We start from the raw sequence: 22,454 nt of genomic DNA on the forward strand, positions 1-22,454 counted from the left end.
AAGTGGCGTAATAACTTCATTATTTCTCAGAGTACTTACCCCAGTTTAAGAATATTCTCTCATCGACTTACAAAATAAACCGCACTAATAACACTATACTATACAAGTTTAATCAATATTTATCACTGACATTAACCCTAAATCCCTTAAAACTACAAACACGTTAGCCCTCTACTGGTAATTATATATAAATAAGATAGTATTATTTTGTCTTTATAGTAAATAAATTAGAAAATTAGGAAACATCGTTTTGTTTTCTAATCAATGATTATAATCATATAAATAAATAATTATTTAAGTCATTGTGAACTGTATAAAACAGATATATATGCTCGTATATGTGTGTGTGTGTGTCAGTGGGGGCATAAAATTGAAATTTCATCTACCAAAACAATAAAATATTATTATCCAGAAGTTGAGTACGTTATACAGGAAATGTTGTAGTTTTATTACATCTTTACAGCCTATAAGATCAATTATAAGGGTGACCAGACGGAAGGTTTGGCCGAAGCTCCCACCTCAAAGAGAACCTCATATGTAGACACTTGTTATACTTTTGCCATTGTTAAGTTTCGTGACTTGTTTCTATGTGCCTTCAAATCACACGAAAATGTAACACATAAACTCTCAGCTCAGAGCTGAAAATTGTACATAAAAATTTAGTCTAATTATATTTCGCTCTTCTCTTGGGTTAATGATTGCCTTATTTTGTTTACATGTGTCATCATTTTTATTATCATTATAGCCACAGCCATTAAAAGATAGAAATGGCACAGGCCTTTATGAACCTCTGAGAAGCCTGATAATCTATCTTACCCCTTTGAGAGTATGCTCTATTTGACAACCTTGATAGTAGGTCTGTTGCATAATTTTCATTGCAAAAGACTTCTTCCTAAGGCGTGCATACCTAAAGCATACCAGTCCTCCATATTTGCTTTCCATAACAGTCTAGTATACAAGGACAGGGACTTCCCAGCACCCATTTCAAGAGTTCTATTACACAAAAATCCACAGATGCTTAGGGTATGCAGCTGTTGAATGATGCGTATGACTGAATGCAAATTCTTACTTAGTGAACACCTATTTTGTTGGACACATTATCACATGGGAATCCTTCTCGATTATGCTGCATACCAAAAGCACATGGATGGCTTCTGTTACTGATCGTGTGTTTTATGATTTGTTACCTACTGTAAGACACTGCACTTTTCTTACATTGTTGGAGTACAACTTATTAAAAGTCTCTTTGTAGATGGTTTTGTGCCCTAAGTACGTGATCTATAGTCCCTTGTTTTCCAAAGTCATTAAGTACAAGGGATATCTTCATAATGTAAATTCCAAGTCCCCAATCTCAACACATTTATATTGTCTAACTGTATAAATATTTTGTGCTGGAAAACCAAACAATAAAAAAATGTAGTTCTTATTCATTTCATTCCACCACGAGTTCATAGCAGTTTTGGCTGTCACACGAAGTACTGATTTTATATTCCACATCGTTTTATTATAAGACACACAACCATTTGTATATCTATTGTTTTAATCTGAAAAAGTTGAAAGATTCATCTGCAATTGGAATCAGGGAGGCTTAAGGACAAGACTTTCTAAGTTTAAAAGGCATTGTCAATGTCTTTGAATAATAGGTGTGACCTATCTAAAACTCTGTCCCTTCACAGAGTATTTAGATGTAGAATAGAAAGCAAAATTATTTCTTTTATTTTCATTAGTTTTGAAAAGTGAGTATTTCATGTTCACCAAGGGCTTCTAAATTTGTTTGTACATACTGTTCCTAGTTCTTTATGAAGTTTTGAAATTAGTCACTTGTAGGTAGAAAGCAAGCTTCTAGTGTCACTTGATATTTCTGGTGGGAAAGATTGCTACACAGTATAATGCACAATAAAAAAATAGATATCAATCTTTTCTTTCATTAAGCGTTAAGTTTTGTAAAACCAGATTCCTTAGAGTAGGTGTCAGCGACTTGTTGGGGATATATTTCAACTAAAAACAAAGAGCAGCAAAGTCCACTTATTTTAAAATTAATATATTAAAAACAAATCAAAACGGTATGCAGATATTTACTACACTGTTGGATTCCACAGTTGTATCCAGATTGTATCCAAGACAACATAATTGTCTCTTCTTTTTTGTCAAAATCACGCAGGCTGGTCAAGTTTCTGTAAAACATAATTGACGAGACGAATTATTCTTCCGTACTCTATTATTATAATACTGTTTGTGATAATTTCACTTTAAAAACACTTCTGTATACTTTTTATCGTTAACTTCATTATCACGCAGTTTAGAACTCGAACTCAATACTTTTTCAAGTCATTTTTATACTCTGACAGATGTCTAGAACATTTAACGCCATACTAGATATCCTGATTTAATAATGCTCAATTAAACAAACTAGAAAATTAGAAAGTTCTACCTACATGATGCAATCATGTTAGCAATCAGTAATTCATAACAATTGATCTACATAATATATCGACTTATAATTTGAGGGTTGCGGGTTCAAATCCCCGTTACACCAAACATGCTCGCCCTTTCAGCCGTGGGAGCGTTATAATATTACGGTCAATCCCACTATTCGTTGGCAAAAAAGTATCCCAAGAGTTGGCTGCGGGTGGAGAAAATTAGCTGCCTTCCTTCTTGTCTTAGTACTAAATTAGGGACGGCTAGTGCAGATAGCCCTAGTATAATTTTGCACGAAATTAAAACCACACAATTCTATAGTTGAGTAAGATGACTTGGGTTATTTGGTAAAATAATTCCAAGTCTAGTCCACACAACTGTAACAAATTCATTTATTTTTTCATTAATCTTTTCTAAAGGTTCGATTCATTTCGACACAGATTGTAGGCATAAGTTCACAAACAAGTGTTATAGCGTTGTTCTTTCATTGGCAGACTCTTTTAAATTATTCTTTTAAAATAATTCAATGAACAGTTCGTGTAACTATAAAAAGGGCCTGGGATGGCCAAGCGCGTAAGGCGCGCGACTCGTAATCCGAGGGTCGCGGGTTCGTGCCCGCGTCGCGCTAAACATGCTCGCCCTCCCAGCCGTGGGGGCGTATAATGTGACGGTCAATCCCACTATTCGTTGGTAAAAGAGTAGCCCATGAGTTGGCGGTGGGTGGTGATGACTAGCTGCCTTCCCTCTAGTCTTACACTGCTAAATTAGGGACGGTTAGCACAGATAGCCCTCGAGTAGCTTTGTGCGAAATTCCAAAAAAAAAAAAAACTATAAAAAAAATGAAAATTTCCTCCTCTTTATCGTTTCTACAAGCTTAAATACTATGAAAAGTTGTAGACCAAATTTATAGCCACGCTAACTAAACTAACGTAAACAATAAACAAAGTAACTTAATATGCCTGATAGCTTAAACAGATTCAAATATTTAACTATAAACACAATTCACGTTTTCAGCTAGACAATTATTTGTGTTCTCAATTATCCCTAAACTATCTTTCAGGTACTTCATCAACGCCGAACGTATAATTTACCTTATAATGTACCAGAAAACCTGAAAATTTTTCAGGTGTTCTAGGCCTACGTTAATGTCATGTGCCCTGCAGCTAACAAACAAATTATAAAATTAGATACAAGGCTTACGACACAAAGTTTCGAAATAAACTGTCATACTAATATCCGTCTGAATATCTTGTAAATTGTTCAACAGAAATTATTCACTAATCCATAGATCAGGAATACGCTTTCCAACTCACAGAGTAACCGAATAGACGCGATAACTCTACCAATCCTGAACTGAATCTCATTAACTCATTGTTTTACTGATTCTTGTATTTACTTCATACTTTTGTTTATTATAAAGTGCACAGAATTTCTGGAATCTACAGAGGCTTCAATTGTCACGAATTTTCTAGTCATTATATCATGCGCCTTTCAGCAAAAAAAAAAAAATCTGAATTAGAATATTAAGAATGTAAGTGACATAATATTATCATTATCAGTTAAAATATTTAAGCGGGTATCACGCAATCACATACATAATTAATCATATTTGTCGATATTTTTCAAAAGTTTCACACGGATTTGGGCAAAGTGAGTAACTATAACCATTCCATCTGTACACCATGTGAAAGTATGAAGGCTTATAACGTTAAAAGTCTGGTTTCGATACTACTCGTGTCGGGCATAGTACAGTAAGCCCAGAGTAGCTCTGGACTCAATGACAAACAAATCTTTGTTTTTTTGTTTGTTTTTTGGAATTTCGCACAAAGCTACTCGAGGGCTATCTGTGCTAGCCGACTCTAATTTAGCAGTGTAAGACTAGAGGGAAGGCAGCTAGTCATCACCACCCACCGCTAACTCTTGGGCTACTCTTTTACCAACGAATAGTGGGATTGACCGTCACATTATAACGCCCCCACGGCTGGGAGGGCGAGCATGTTTAGTGTTATTTAATGGTTGCTGATAATTGGAAATTTATAAAAGGATAAATTCTGTTGTTGATAGCTTTTTATTCAGTTGAATAAAAAGCACTATTTTCTATAATAAAGTGTTGTTTGTTTGTTATCTATTATTAAGCACAAAACTATACAATGAGTAATATGTGCTCTGTTCACCGCGGGTATCGAAACCTGGTTTCTAGTATTATAAGTCGTCAAACATACCATTGTACTGGCAAAAATAAATGGTTTATTTATGTTTTAGTTGTTGTTTTTTCTAAATTTACAGTAATTACTTATACTGGAATTAAACATCCATATTTTTATAGATACTCCATGTTAAATTATAATATTTATTAAATGTATATAGTTAAATATTTGGGAATACATTTTGTGTTAAATTAATTTTGAATGTTCATATTGCAGTAATTTTAAATTATGCTTAAAATAATTAAATCTTTTTTAATTAAAATGCTTGCATTGTTATGAAAACAACCACAATAGTAAAATTAAACATTACATTAGTTATACACTAATCTACTGATTAAGTTTTAAAAAACTGCATTGAAAAATTCAGCGCAGGTTTTCGAAATTACTGTATTTTAGAAAATATACTACGTGTTCAGAGTTATTAAATAATGTGATAATTTATTGAATAAATTTAAGTTCAGCAGTTTGATAAATATAATAAAAATTGCAAGTTCATTACCAAATGTGCAGAAAGAAATGTGCAGATATGCAGAAAAAATTGCAAGAGAAATGTTTGTTTCAGTGGTGGTGCCAAGAGGGGGCTTCGGGGGGAGTGGGGGGGTTGAGCCCTCCAAAAATGAGCCTAGCCCCCCAATATTGTTATCTACATATATTTATAAAATATGGAAAACACAATCGTCGTTGTTGCTTAACAATTAACATTAAAGAGACATAGATCTGTAGAACTCAACGTCTTCATTAAAACGGAAGTATGTGTCATGCATCCCATAGCAACGTACTGAATGCACTGAAACTCATGCGCTGTATTGCCGCTTCCTGTGTAATGCCATTCTATCTTGAGCTTTGACGAAGATTAGACAACCACGTTGATTTTATGTTACAACAGATCATCAGGGATGTTACTTGATAAACCAAATGTTTCACAGGTATTTACCCATTAATTTTAATAGCAGTGGTAACAACCACACCAACAACGTTGCTGTCATAAAGTAAACTCCATTGATACTGTTATAGACACATTTGCTGCTAATCACCAGAACAGGTGCATTGTTTTGAAGTAATATTGACTATAAACACAACATGATGAAAGCTAGTTAGCCTGATAGTGACCTTACTTTTCCTCAGAGTGTATTAACTTCACATGGGATAATTCATTTCTGCTATGTAAACTATGTCTTTATGTTATATTTCTTTTGATTTGTAGCTTTACTCTTAATGGTATATTAAATGTTCAATTTAAGCTAATCTTGATTTTCTTTATTATTATGTATTACTTTGGGTGGGATATAGGTGAGCTTCCTCTTCTACATATACGCATATTTTCATAAACAGATTATTTCTAATTTGTAATAATGAATTTCCAAAGAAAACTGCATTGAAAACAGTTTAAAATAGCACACCTTTCTGAAATGTACCTTGGTATTTACATTATTATTATAATTTACCATCTATACTTCATATTGATGGGAATTTGGGAAGCCCCTCCACAGTTTACCTCAGCCCCCCCCCCAAAGAAAATATCCTGGCGCCGCCACTGGTTTTTTTGTTCATAAACACAATGCTAGACAATGAGCTGTCTGTGGTCTGCCCTGTTAAAAGAAGATAATAATTAAAATAGTGACAAATAAATAAAGAAACACTAAAAAATATATATAATATAATGAATTAAATGAAGAATGTATCAGTTCTTTTGTTTTTGCGCAACGCCTGCGCAATAAATTATCTGCATTCTATCCTGTGAGTGGAATCGAACTATGACTTTTAGGGTTGTAAGTCTCTAAAAAGTATAAATAAATGCTAATATGATGAATGGAAGAAACAAATATATTTGAGAAATTTCAAATTTTCATCAAATTTTATTTTTGTTTAATGTTCTATAATACATACTACCTGTCAGAGGTATTGCTAGGCACTGGTACAATGTCCCAAATCCCCAGTTAGTTTCTTGAAATCAGAATAGAAAACAATAATGTATATCATACAGAAATGTCAAACATTCCTGCACCTACGGACCCGAGTCCAAAATCTTTTAAATACCTTGGGATGCATCTGCCGAGTGTGGTTAATTTGTACTCCACTCCACTTCAAATTTATATTAGTCAATACAGGTTGAGCCAATTTGATAAATATACGCAGTACTTGCCTCATTTGTAACCACGAATCTATATCATTTTACCCAATGTTTTTTATTATTGTTGTTTTGATCACTGTTTGTTCTTAACTATACCACATAGGATGCATTACACGTATCTTGTTTCAGATCGAAGTTGTAATCTTTCCCATGAATTATGCAGGAAGGTCATACAAACCCATTTCTAGAGCATTCTAGAATATGTTTTAAATAGTATACAAACCAATTAACAATCTCAATTGTTATAGTTTACTATGCAGTGAAGTAGAGATTCTGTTAACATTTATTCTATTGTACATCTTGCTATTCAGTATAAAATTAGGTTTGTTTTGAATACACGTCTGGAATACACGGTATGCAGCCGTATATATAATTTTCTCTACAAGTGGGTTTTCTCGTCATCATGGAGTTTTATGTGTTGTTCTTGTTTTCATAATTTTTTAAATAAATGTACAAGATACCTTGTGGTTAGCAGTTACTTACACAAATCCAAGTAATAAGGCTTCATTTGCAAGCATCTATGTAACTAATTCGTTTTTATCTTTGTTTGTTTGTAGTTCAAAGCTACACAATGGGTTATCTGCGTTCTGCTCGCAAGGTATCAAAACCAAGTTTCAAACATTGTAAGTCAGCAGGCATATACTGAACCACTAAGGGGATTTTGTCTTTAAAAACATTCTCTAACAACCTGTTGAGCCTGGCATGGCCATGTGGTTAGGGCACTCGACTCGTAATCTGAGGATTAGAGGTTTGAATCATCATCACACCAATCATGCTTGCCCTTTCAACTGTGGGGGCATTATAATGTGACAGTCAATCCCACTATTCGTTGATAAAAGAGTAGCCTAAGAGTGGTGGCGGGTGGTAATGACTAGCTGCCTTCCCTCTTGTCTTACACTGCTAAATTAGGAACGGCTAGCATAGATAGTCCTCTTGTAGCTTTGTGTAAAATTCAAAAACAAACAAACAAACAAAAAACCTGTTATTTATTACTATTCTGCTTGGAATATTGGATAATAAATATAGTTCCTTAAAAAGAACTTAAAGTTTCACATATTTATATAATGAGTGCCTTATAAGTTTTCTACTCTCTTTTTTAATCTCATAATTTCAAAAACTGTTATGTATGATAAACTAATTTACCATGAAACCAAAAACTGCTTGAAACTCTGGGTGTTTTTTTTTTAGACTATGGTAAGGGATCAATTAATATTATAAAGTCTTAAAGACCAGGTTACCATGACTATTTTGATCACTTCTTTACTGTTAGTGATATATAGTGCTGCGAGAAGTTCTATTTAAGGATTCTCTGACTTCAAAAATCAACTGAAGAGCCATCCATCAAAATTTGTATAGGTTAGTATCTATATAACTAATAAGTAAACCTATGTAGTGAAAAACTTAAACCTTTTTGAAAACCCAAATTTTATAATTTAGTAAATATGTTTTACTAAACTAATTGCTATAAACTTAATAAAATTAGACAAAACCTCACATTCTGTAAGAAATGTTTGGCTATTTATTATCCATACTTTCTTTGATATTAAAAATTTCTAGCTTGAATTATGGTGAAGGTATTTATTAATACCTACAAAAAATTAAAACAGAAGTGTTATGCAAACTTAACTTGAATTTATTTGTCAAGGTTAGTAAGTAGCCTATGTGATTACTAAAGTTTCTAAGTAATAAATAATCGTATCTTTTTCACCAAAGTCCGTACAGGCTGGCTCAGTTACTTTAGAACACAATTTGACCTAAGGAATTCTTCTTCTTTACTCTGTTATTACAATAAAGTGTGTGATAATTTCACATTAAAATGACAACTTTAACTGTTGGTTACCATATTTATATACAGAGTTTCACATAATTATCTCTCTTTTTTTACATCAAAGTTCACATATGCTGGTTCAAATACTTTGGAACACAATTTACAAAACAAGTTATTTTTCTCTGTTCTGTTATTATAATACAACCTGTCTCCAGCTGGGAAAGCAGTAAGTCTACAGATTTACAATGTTAAAATCAGGGGTGCAGTTATCCTCAACGGACAGAAAAGATAGCCCAATATGGCTTTACAATAAAAAAACATGCACACAATACAATCTGTAATAATTCCACTTTAAAAATTGCCAGTATGTGTTCTTTATGGCTAAATTCACAATTACACAGTCTAGATCTATCTATCTATATAACTAATCTAAGTTACATTTTGGATATGTATTTATAGATTTACACAAGCTTAGAATATTTCACACACAATGAGGTGTTATGATTCAATAAAACTCAATTAAAACAATGGTAGATTCTGGTAACATAAAGCAATAATACAACACTTTTACAATTCACAACAACTGAACTACACAATATATGATTTGTAAACAGTCACTTAAAGAAATCTCTGATAAATTATCACTTCTAAAAATAACAAAAATTAACATTCACACTATACCCAAACTATCTAAATAATAAAACTTATATTACACCTAAAAAATGATTGCACAATTATGACAGAAAGTGTTTGTACCCTTGCGTCCCAAGTGTTTATTTGCTCATAACTTAAAAAGTATCACGATTAGGCTAATAGACATATACTATATTATAAATATTATACTAACACACAACTACATAAATTTTTATGCAAATTAAACAACAAATAAACTGTTAATCAACAAATAACCAAAAATAGAAGGAGCAGAAGTGTTCATACATTTTAGAACGTGTGAAAAAAACTGATATTCCTGTAAAAATTGTGTTTAGTTTGGCGAATAAATTACATTATACCATTCCAGAACTAGACACTGGGTTCATAATTCTTTTAATTTAGCCAGCAAAAAATGTACTTCGGGCAATTTAGCGCCGTCTCCATCATTATCTACTTGGTCATCATGGCGAACAGGAAACAACTGTCCAGTGATTTAAAAAAAAACGAATTATTGTAAAATATAAATCTCGTGTGTCTCTTTCCGGTATTACTACACAACTTAATGTGCCGAAATCTACTGTTCAAAGCATAATTGCCAAGTTTAAGCTTACATGATCAACTGCTCACCTCCCTCGTTCCAGACGCCCCACCAAAATTCCAGAGAGACCCAAAAGGAAGGTTCTCAAAGAGGTTAATAGGAACCCTCGTTTAACACGTAATGACATACAGAAACTGGTAAGGGAAACAAACTGGGGTTGAAGTAAGCACCTCTACAGTTACGAACACGTTACGCTCTTCTGGGTTCAAAGTATGCCGTCCTCGTAGAACTCCATATTTAAAGCCTGTTCATTTAGAAGCACAATTGAGGTATGCAAGAAAGCATGTAGATAAACCCTTTACCTATTGGAAGAGTATTCTTTGGTCAGGCGAGACTAAAATCGAGCTTTTCGGCCACAATGATGTTCGCTATATTTTCCGTAAGAAGGGGTAACGAAATCTTCCAGAGAACACCATCCCTACAGTTAAACACGGAGTTGGCTCGATCATGCTATGGGGCTCCTTCCGCTCTTCTGGTGTAGGCAGCTTTCACAGCATCAACGGAATCATGAAAAAAGAAGAGTACGTTGATATATTAGGCACTTATACCAAGAATGATGCTCGGAACTTGCGGCTTGGGCGTTGTTGGATCTTCTAGCACGACAATAACCCTAAGCCCACATCGAAATATGTGCAATCCTGGTTGCAGAGGAACCATATAAGTGTTCTGGAGTGGCCATCGCAGTCATCGGATCTCAACCCAATTGATAACGTTTGGCATGAGTTGAAAACCAGGGTTCATCAGCGTCATCCAAAAATCTTGCAAGAGTTGGAGGCTTTCTGTAAAGAAGAATGGAAGAAAATACCAGTCGAGTACTGTCAAACAATTATGAAGGGCTATGAGGAGAGATTGCGCCAAGTAATTCATCTCAAAAACTACACAACTGACCATTAAAGTAGATGCACGAACACTTTCTGCCCCTCCTATGCTTGGTTATTTGTTTTTAATCAGTTTATTTGTCATTCAATTTATGTAAAAATTTATGTAGATGTGTGTTAGTATGATATTTATAATATACCATACTTTCATTATCCTAATCGTGATACCTTTTAAATTATGAGAAAAAAAAACACTCACGGCGCAAGGGTACGAACATTTTCTGTCATAACTGTATACCTAACAGTTATCAAAACTACAAAACTTTCCCTTAAACTCACTTAAATTACTTTTATCTGCCAGATACAAAGGCCACCAATTCCATTCCAGAGGTCAACCATCCTGTTAAAAAACAAGTGGTGTTAGTTGAAAATGATTTCTTTCTTGGAAAAATTTATATTTATTTACCCTGGTCTTACCATCCTCAACATTAAATATGAAAAGAAAGGTGCATTAAACACCATCATTTCCCTTAACTATCTTAAAATCCTCAGTCATGTCCCCTCTACTCTTCTGTAACCCTTCTCTGAACTCTTTTCAACAGTTTAATATCAGTTCCGAGGTAAGGAAGCCAAGACTGAACAGAGTACTCCACATGTGACTTAACCAGTGATCTATACAATACATTATTTGACTTGTATTCAATATTTCTATAGATAATCCTAAAATTATATTTGCCTTACCACTTGTTACACCACGCTAATTGTATGAATTAAGAGACTTATCAACTGAAACACCAATATTTTTCTTCCATAACACTGCTGAGGTTATTCACATCAAAATTATTCTCAAATTTCAGATTATGATATTCCACATGCATTACTTTGTATTTATTATAATTGAAAGTCATCTGTTATTCATTTGCCCAACTCACCAAATAATTAAAGTTCCTTTATAATGCATTAACATCCTCCTTACAGCCAACAATACCCAAAGTTTTAATGCCATCAACAAATTTAAATAATCTGTTGACTATTTCTTCATCTATAATACCTTGCAAAAGTGTTCATTTCCTTCCAATAATGTCATATTTTGATGAAATACAGATAATGTAAATATTCTTTAATAAACTTTTTTATTCTGAACTCTAATGATTAAACTTAACATTGTTATGTATGAAAAAGGTTAAATGTCAGATAAACCTGCAACGAAAATATATGAATTGAAATTTGCTGACTGTATAATAATTCAACCCTCTAAATCAGTACTTGGTAGAAAATCTTTTACAGCATTTACGACCATGAATCCTTTTGGATATCTTCACCAGATTTTCACAATAGAATGATGTAATTTTTGCCCATTTTACTGGCAAGATTGCTCTGATTCTAAGAAATCCATTGGGTATCATTGATGGACTGCAATCTTCAAGTCTCACCATAAAACTTTTGATGGATTCAAGTCACGGCTTTGACTGGATCACTCCAGAACATTCACTTTCATCTTTTGAAACTACTCCAGTCTGGCTTTGTCTTTGTACTTTGGGTCAATGTCCTGCTGAAATATGAATTTTCAACCCAGTTTTAGATTCCTGGATGACTCGAGTAGATTTTCCTCTGGGATTTGCCTGTACTTTGCACCATCCATTTTCCCCTCAATTCTGACAAGCTTCAATTCCTGCTACTGATAATCATCTCCATAATATGATGCTGCCACCACCATGCTTGACACTTAGGATGGTGTTGACTTGATGATGTGCTCTGTTGGGCTTGTGCCAGACATAACACTTCAAATTTAGACCAAAACACTCAGTTTTTGCTTCAACTGGCCACAAAACCTTTTGCCTTATGTCTGTAGCATCATTTACTTGGCTTTGTTGCAAACCCCATATTAGATTTCAGGTGATTCTTTTTCAGTAATGGCTTCTTTCTTACCATCACCCATGCAGGCCAGCTTTGTCTAGGAACATAGATACTGTCAACCTATGAAAATAGACTAATTTTATACAAGGAAGTTTTTCATATCTTTCAAAGTCACTACTGGCTTCACAGTGACATCCCTAGCCTGTTTCCTGCTTGCCCTGCTGCTTAGTTTGGAAGGGCCACCTGATATCGGTAATGACTGACTGGCATGAAGTACATTCCACTTCTTAATGATGGATTTCACCATACTCAAAAGGATAATCTGCAACTTTGAAATTTTCTTGTAACTTTCTCCTGGTCAGTGCTTCACTACCACTTTATCCCTGGCTTGTTAAGAAAGCCCCATGGTCTATATGGTTGGTTTGTTGTATCACTATACAAACAAATGCAATTGCTCCGAAGTTAAATCACTTTGATAACACACAGAGACCATTACACCAAATTGTGCCCTTTCAAACTAATTCTTTGTACCTGAACTGATTTATAGTTGCCATAACAAAGGTGTTGAATACATATGCAATTGAGAATATTCTAAATTTCTTTGAAAATCTAAATTATTTTCACAATACCTGCATTTTTTTAGTTTTCTCAGTTTGAAGCAAATTGTGTAGATTCTAAATATAACCCATTTGAAAGTTTCATATTGCACATTCAGAAGGTAACAAAATGTGGAAACTCAACAAGGGGTGAATATTTTTGCAAGACACTGCATGTCAATGATGCAAATCCAAAAAAGCAAAGTCCTAATAATGAGACCTGAAGTGCCTCACTTGCATTATTAATCCAGTTTGACTGAACTCCATTCACAATGACTCTGTACTTTCTGTCTATGGTTTTATCCACTGATCTATCTGCCACACCTACAGAGGTATCATTTTTTCAATCTTTTTATCTGGCACCTTGTTAAATGCTTTCTGTAAATCCAAATATTCCATATCCACACCTGCTTCCTCAACTATGTGAGCAATAATCTATTCAAAGAATGTCAAAGGATTAGTAAGACAAGATTTTCTTTGTGATATCATGCTGTATGTCCAACAAAATTGTAAACGTTTTTCCATGACTTTGCAAAACATCTTTATGAGGCTTCAAAAATGGTTCCCACCACTAGATACTATATCATTTTTCAAACTTTCCAATTTTTTGTAACAAGCTCAGAATTAATGGGATCATCTTGTTCAACCTTGTTTCTATCTAGCAACTGTTCAGGTTGAGGAATATTGCTTAAAGTTTTCATAACTGAAAACCTTCTCAACAATTACTTTAATATAAATTAACAATAAATCTAAAATAACATTGTTCCTAGGTCCCCTAACTAACTTTTGCAGAAAATTATCCTGAAAAAGTTTCTAAAATGCAGTAACACACATAAAATGTTAGGTGAAGACTAAAATGAGTATGAAATATACTCCTGTGGATTTATAATAACAACACTTCAGAGTCTGTTCTGCCTTTCTAACTTCTTTCTCTATTATTAAAAGTAATTAGACTGATGGCCATGGTCTTGAAAACAAGCACTTGTAAAGGTTGTTGAGGTCAATTTCAGATCATACATCTTGAAAAACTTTTCACAGACCTATAAACAGTATTTTAAAACTTCAAGTCCTTGTTTATTATCTTATTAATGATGCAAAGAGATATGCCGAGGTACATTGCAATAACATATTTTGGGTTGGAGTTATATTCTATTTCATGACCATATCTTTAACTTCGTGTATAAGATTGTTGCTGTAGATTAGCTTAGTTTCAGAACCAATTGTTGACATCAACATTCTACTGTGACAATTTTTCTACTGCACCAAAAAAACATTGAAAGCTCCTTTCTACAGAATGTTGTAGCTTTTCATTGTATATCATTTAATAACTTTTAACTTTACAAATAACATTCTCAAAAAGAAATGTAAAATATTCATCCTGCTCTAAGTCTACCAATGGCAACATTGGGCTGTTATGTGATTGGGAATTTTCTATAAACGAAACATGTTAAAGTTTATAGTTAGATTTTTGATCAATTTTTAGAAGGTTTCATACTTAAAGTTCTTGAGTGTTTTAACCCACAGTTGTTTGGATTGCAAAGACTAATGTTAGTCATACTAACCTGCAGAGCAAGCAATACCAGTAGATCTCCCTGCCTTGTCAGCCAAAATTTAATAATCATACAGTCCCTAATAAGTATTGTAAAGGGTGGAAAATCACCTGGATACCAGGAGGCCTGAGATATTACCAAATGAGAAATATAAGGGTATATAGTCTGAATTTCATTCTTAATGTGAACACAGCAACAAAATCTGTGGAATGAAAATTATTATTATATATAGATAAATAAGGTCAGTTATGTTGAAAAAATTCTAATTTTACAAAGAAGGAATAAAAAATTCTGAACAGATATATAATATATTCACAAAAGAAAATCAGGGCCAGTTAAAGTAGGTAACACAATCTGTAGTGTCCTAGTCTCTGGCAGCTCTAACAAGACCTGTAGTACAGAGTATTTCCGGAAAAATGAAAAGAGTCTGAGAGACATCAATGGCAAAAAAGTCTGAATGTCTCCTCCCTGAAGTGAATAATAATATAAAATACATCCTTATGGAAAGATGACTGAATAAAAAAGTTGAGAAAAGTTTAAATAAAGTGGACAAGCAAGTTAAGATCAGATTTATATCCCACTGAGGGCAATGTCTCTTTAGCCTGCAACAGAAGAAAACACAGTCATGTAAATCATAGATCACAAAACCATGACAGGTAACTTTTGGAATAGGAAAGGAAAAAGGCAGAAGACCTAAAGTCAATGACACTAATGCTAAATCTTCGTTTATGCAGCCTTCAGAACAGAAGATAGATTGCCACTGATCTCAAGCATAAGATAAACAACCACATACCAAATAACTGAAAAGTGTCTAGATCTACAGTATCAAGAAGACTCAAAAAGGATGACATATTTGATCATGTAGCAGTTTTAAAACCTTTACATTGATCTTCAGGTATTTTCAAGAAACTAAAATTTGCTTAAAAGTACAAAAACTCAACTGTTGGTGATAAGAAAATGGTGTTATAGACGGACTAATCCATGTTTTGAATATCTGGTTCAAAACATAGGTTGTATGTCCAGTGGAAGAGAGGTGAGAGATACCTACCTCAATGCATAGCATCTACCATGCAGCATACGGGAGGCAGTGTGATGGTTTAAGGATGTTTTTCTGCTGAGGTAACAGTAGATATTTGTAAAATAGATGGAATTATAAACCAGAGCAAGTACCATCAGTGGTTTACATATTACAGATAAAGGATTCTACTACCAAGAAGATAATGACCACAAACAGTCATTCAACTTATGAAAAAATTACTTAGTTATAAAAGAAACTGTTGGAGTCATTTAGATGATGCAGTGGCCGCTATTGAGCACCAGTCTCAACCCAAGTGAGCATACCTTCAATTTTATAAATTAAAAACTTGACAAATCAAAAGTTGTTTCCAATGAAACTTCATGTGAGTGTATTAGATATTTTGAATAAAATTCCAAAGAGCACTTTGATTAAATATGTTGCAAAAATGCTTGAAATACTATCTGAATTTAAAAGGTAAAAGGAGACACACAAAATATTAACTTTTTGCTGAACTCAAGCACTTCTACTGGGCTTATGTTGTACTACATATAAGGATCAACAACATTTTGATGTTTCACCTGTGATTTACCTTCCACAGTTCTTTGAAAGTAGCCTGAAATCTAATGTATGACTTTGTGCTAACAATTTTGCACAGTACAGTATATGGTTTGGACTGTTTCTGATTTTATACTTCAGAGGATAATGTGACTGTACAGTTTTGTTTTGAAATTGTTGATGGTCTCAAAATAGTTTTTTTACGTTATATACTTAAAACATTTGATTAAAATGTTTTGATTATGTATCCTGGTGCCCATTAACTTCTTGATCTACAGGCCTCATTACGTCTCTGCTTGACCAACACATTTAAGTTATATTGCCCTCTGTTATAATTTCTGTGACGACATTAAACACTTCTGTTTGACTCAGATCAGTTCATTCCACTACCATAACTACTACTACAAGAAAGTCTGTTTGTTTTGGAATTTCGCACAAAGCTACTCGAGGGCTATCTGTGCTAGCCGTCCCTAATTTAGCAGTGTAAGACTAGAGGGAAGGCAGCTAGTCATCACCACCCACCGCCAACTCTTGGGCTACTCTTTTACCAACGAAAAGTGGGATTGACCGTCACATTATAACGCCCCCACGGCTGGGAGGGCGAGCATGTTTGGCGCGAACCCGCGACCCTCAGATTACGAAGCGCACACCTTAACGCGCTAGGCCATGCCAGGCCCACAAGAAAGTCAAATTCATATACCACACTCTAACATTTGCTATTGAATTATTTATAACTAATAGAAAATAAAGATTATTTATTTTAGTAAATTCTTGATGAGGCTATTCCATTTATGTGCCAGGTTTGGAAATATTTGGCCTCTAATTTCATTTTTTTGCCTTTGTGTGTTCATGTTAACCAACAATAATAATTTTTAACAAATTTTTAGCTTATACCAAAAACCACTTAAATTATAATATTTTATAATAATATATTTCTTGTTCATGATAATATTTTATGTTACTTTACATACCTGAAACATTACAAAAATTATGTTATGCAACACCGACATCGTTATACAAAAGTAGGCTTATGGTGTTTCATTTTCCAACAGCAAACGAAAAGAATCCTGATGAGTATTAACTTTATTATTTTTATGTATATTTTTTATTTATTGTTATAAAGTAACTGAAGTGTAAATATTGTAAAATTTTATGGTTAGATAAAAAAAATCTAAATGATAAAATTACTTATAATACTCTATCATAACTTGGCACATCCACAAGTCATGACATATCTGACATAGAGTGCTTGTATTTTACTTATTTCATTACACACAGCAATCTGTCTGTTATAAACGGCTCTCAGCATACTTTGAGAGGGTCTAAGTTTGTTTGTTTTTTGAATTTCGCACAAAGCTACACGAGGGCTATTTGCGCTAGTCGTCCCTAATTTAGCAGTATAAGACTAGCGGAAAGGCAGCTAGTCATCACCGCCTACTCTTTTACCAACGAATAGTGGGATTGACCGTAACATTATAACGCCCCCCACGGCTGAAAGGGCGAGCATGTTTGGCGCGACGGGGATGCGAACCCGCGAACCTCGGATTACGAATCGCACGCCTTAACACGTTTGGCCATGCCGGGCCGAGAGGGTATAAGTACAGATGTAAAGTCTAATTAACCCAGATTTGAAATGTTAATTAGTTTTAGCTGTAAAAATAGATAATATTACATTGTGCAGTCATTATAAAAAGAAAGTAAAAACAAGTAATTTTGATTTATTTTATATTTTTCATTGTATCCTAAATTTCTGATTGCAGTACAGTTAATGTTTGCATAAACAAGCTAGTAAAATATAAACTTTTTTTCTGAAAAAAAAATTTTATTTGGGAGGTTCTGGAAAATATGAAAATGGAGAGCATGGCTTTTATTTTATTATATTCCAGTGCTTGGTGGCTATTTACATGCTAAATGTTTGCTTCAGTTTTTGCTTCTTACAGCTACAGTTAACTACTTGCTGCTCTGTGAAGCAATTACCAGAATTGTAGGGACAAAAGTTTTGCACATACAATGCATATCAATTTTTGTGTTTACTTTAAATTGTCAGAAGACAAGGATTACTTTGGGCTAATTATTGCTTTTTATTTGAAAATTAAGATGAACATTAGTTCTTTACAAATAATAAACTTTATTTTATGCAAAGCATACAGAATGTGCTTTACATTTTTTGTTAATGAGATTTAGATACATTATCCGTAGGAATAAAACCGAACATTAGGTTTATGTATTATAGTACTTTAGACCAAATAACTAATTCATATCATCGCATTTTTAGTTAAAAATAGTATACCACGAACAAAATTAGAAAGCTCGTTTGCACTGATGTTTAGTTTATAAAGCTTAAAGCTTTTGGTTAATTTGTTATCAATAAATCATAATAAATGCGGCGACTATTGATTTTGTGTGGAATTCCTCCAAAATAGCGTTACCTAGAGTATCAGATTAATCAAAACAAAAGCATTTTAACACAAAGTATTAAGTGGTTAAAGGACTCGACTCATAATTTGAGGGTCGCGGGTTCGAATCCGCGTCACACCAAACATGCTCGCTCTTTCAGCCGTGGGGACGTTATATAGTACGGTCAATCCCACTATTCGTTGGTAAAAGAGTAGCGAAGGAGTTGGCGGTGAGTGGTGATGATTAGCTACCTTCCTTCTAGTCTTATACTGCAAAATTAGAGATGACTAGCGCAGATAGTCCTCGTGTAGCTTTGCGCGAAATTCAAAACAAACCAAGCCACAAAGCATTAAATAAAATTGCATGTACACGGTGTTTCACTGAATGTTATACAAATATAAAATCAAATCAAACACGGCATAATTAAGAATAAATACTGATCCCGAATTCTCCAGTTTTCAGAAGCATCTTGTGTCTGACGTATTTTCACAAAACGTAGATTTTTTTTCTTTAGTCAGACTTAATATAGTTTTCCTTGTTCTCATGATAAGAGCAAATCACTAATTTATTTATCAATCATTCAGAGAATTTGATAAAAGTTTTCCAACAAACATCTTTTGCAAAACGAATGAACTTAATAAAACTACACTGAGTTAGTTATATAGCACGAGGGTAAAATCTATTTATTTTTAGAAACGATACTTTATCACACATTTTTTTAAATAACTGTTTACGAATCATATCTTATGCATCTCAATAGTTATGAACTGGCGATTGTTATGTTATTGAGTAACTCATTACTAGAACGACTTTCGTTTTCTCTTTATTTTAATTGAGTATTATTGCATCATAATATATAGTAGTGTGTAGAATATTCAAGACCTCTGTCGATATACACTGTTGGCCAATGAACATAAAGAAGAAATATGCATTTTGCGTTGTTTGACTCAACCACTTATTTGAGTAGAGCTTCGAAAGATGAAAATAAGAAAATGGAAAGTAGAAATAAAAAAAAAACTCTTTTAGCATTTAATAGGAAAAAAATGTTAACACTATGAAATTAGCCTTAATACTAGCTGGTCAAAAGTTTAAGACCACATTGAAATGAAGCGTTAATCGGCAAACACGTAACGAAATTTAGTCATTTGTGATCAAGCATTAGCGTTGTCAACATCTCCCACTGACATCTCCTGTGTTACATTGGGTAAAAACATGGCAAAGGCTAAAAAGTTGACAAAGTTTGAACGTGGCAGAATTGTTGAGCTACAAAAGCAAGGTCTCTCTCAACGTGCCATCGCTGGTGAGATTGGGCGTAGTAAAACTGCTGTTGCAAATTTCTTAAAAAACCCTGAGGGATACGGAACGAGAATTTCAAGTGGTCGGCCCAAGAAAATTTCTCCGGCGTTGAGCAGGAGGATTCGACGGGTTGTCCGACAAGACACCAGCCGATTGTCGAACCAGATTAAGGCCCTTATGAACGGATAATGCAGCTCAAGAACAATAAGACGGCATCTACGAGAGAAAGGCTTTAAAAACCGTAAACATCTTCAAAGGCCACGCCTCCTTCCACACCACGAAACAGCTCAGTTAAACTTTGCTGAGAAGCACCAAACATGGGACATAGAAACGTGGAAGAAGGTTTTGTTCTCTGATGAGAAAAAATTTAACGTGGCACGATAAGGATATTCTACCGGAGATATTTTCTACACGACACAGTGGAGGAGGTTCCATCATGATCTGGGGTGCTTTCTTCTTCCATGGAACAATGGAGCTTCAGGTTATATAAATGCGTCAAACAACAGCTGGCTACATTTGCATGTTGGAGAGAGCATCCTTATTGACTGAAGGCCTTCGCTTGTGTGGAAATGACAGGATCTTTCAGCTGGACAACACTGCAATCCACAATGCCCGCAGGACAAAGGACTTTTTCATGGCAAATAGCGTGATTCTTTTGGACCATCCAGCGTGTTCGACCCGAACTGAACCCCATTGAAAATGTTTGGGGGTAGATGGCAAGGGAAGTCTATAGAAATGGACGTCAATTTCAAACAGTGCATGACCTTCGTGAAGCCATCTTCACCACTTGGAATAACATTCCAGCCAGCTTTCTGCAAACGCTTATATCCACCATGCCAAAGCGAATGTTTGCAGTTATTTGCAATGACGGCCGCGCAACTCACTACTGAGACCTTTTATTGGGCATTGACTACCCTGTTTAGGACTTCTTTTTAGTATGGTCTTAAACTTTTGACCAGCTAGTGTTTAGGGTAATTTCATAGTGTTCACATTTTCCCTATTAAATGCTAAAAATGTTTTTATTTTTACTTTCCCTTTTCTTATTTTTATCTTTCGAAGCTCTACTCAAATAAGTGGTTGAGTCTAACAACGCAAAATGCATATTTTTTCTTTATGTTCATTGGCCTTATGATTTTGGCCAGCAGTGTATAGTTTGTTCGAAAGACATGCATAGATTGCGTGATTTTAGCAATAAAGTGCGTATAAATGTATAATTGCGATTTTAATGAGATATTATAACATAATATATTGTAATAACAGTGTAAGAATAATAGTTTGCCTTGTTACTTGTATTCTAAAGTAATTAAGCCAGACTGTGTGGACTTTGATATAAAAGGAAGTTATCCAAAGCTCTGTTTTAATATATTATTTTGAAACAAATGGGTTCTGTGCAATCTGTTTATTGTTGAAATGTATCGTCAACAAGTTACAGAGATCTGCTGTAAATAATCCAGACCATGCGAAGCCTCACACCGACTTTAGACTTCGATAGTTTTATGGCTTGTAGGTCTAAATCTAGATTGCAAATAAACTCAGTTTAACATGCTTAAATTCAATAAAATAAATCAAAAGAGTCATATGTCTTTATTTCCAAACTTAAGAGTAGGATTATTGATACGATCAGTGTTAGTATCAAAGAAATATCATAAACTGTAAAATTTGGTTCACTGAATTAATGTGATGGATATATCGAAAAGAAAAACTACTACGATATTTTTAAAGAATCTGGTTGATTTTGTAAAGTATAGATCTGTTCCGAATAATTGTGTTACTATCTCAAAGCTAATATTGGTTACTACTGAGTGTCACTTTCTTACTTTCTATGGTTTTTTTATGTGTATTCACAAAATATCATCAATCTAATCAAAAACAACCTAGGTATGAGAAAAAAGGTGTGTTCAAAATAAAATATTGGGCTTGCGACTTAAAGGATTGAAATCAAAATTGGCTGCTAAACTGGTAGCGACATTTATAGCATTTAACCTCAGATTAAGGCACGGGCTTGTTGGGCTGAAGCCTAGGGCTTCAAGCTATGACTATAAATGTATTGCACATAGAGATTCCGTTTCGAGGGGACCTCTATAAGTTGAAAAGCCTTTGATACGTTTTTACTACTTCACTGTACTGGTGCCGACTTTCACATTTCAAGTGCGTTTTAAATTAATAAAATTACTCTCAGGAAGAGCACGATAATGTATAAAATTTAATCCAGAATCCAAGAATTTACAGGGCCTAAAGGTAAACCCTGGACCCCCGCCATAATGGAGATCTCTCACTTCCCTCGGTTAAACAAACCTCGTCCCCCCCCCGCCACACTTTTAATTTGCTTTCTACAGCTCTTCAGTCTGTACATTGGTTTCACTTATTCGATATTTCTATTCAGAAGTTCTTACTGATGATTGCAGTATCAATACTTTAGACGTACACAGCGTTATTTAGAATATTAATATATTAGGGTTATATGTGGTCTTAATTTAGGTCTATATGGCTAAAGGGTCACTTACTTGAGTTTCTACGCGTTTTTATTTCAGCACGATTTGTATATACTCTATATCTTAGGTGTTTTTTCGTTTAAGGCAAAATAAAAAATA

The 22,454-nt window shown here is 34.0% G+C and overlaps 1 protein-coding gene across 1 annotated transcript in view; it reads right to left on the reverse strand.

Annotated features, from left to right (window-relative positions):
- Positions 1–17,227, reverse strand: part of LOC143232459 (tuftelin-interacting protein 11-like) — a 75,611-nt gene extending 58,384 nt beyond the window's left edge. Inside the window, 2 exon segments of the mRNA XM_076467941.1 lie at positions 2,080–2,174; positions 17,142–17,227. Of these exon segments, the coding sequence (XP_076324056.1) occupies positions 2,080–2,128 (49 nt within the window). The 5' untranslated portion in view covers positions 2,129–2,174; positions 17,142–17,227.
- Positions 17,228–22,454: the final 5,227 nt, after the last annotated feature.

The sequence above is a fragment of the Tachypleus tridentatus genome, chromosome 11, assembly GCF_004210375.1.
Source record: "Tachypleus tridentatus isolate NWPU-2018 chromosome 11, ASM421037v1, whole genome shotgun sequence".
In the NCBI taxonomy this organism is placed as follows: Eukaryota; Metazoa; Arthropoda; class Merostomata; order Xiphosura; family Limulidae; genus Tachypleus; species Tachypleus tridentatus.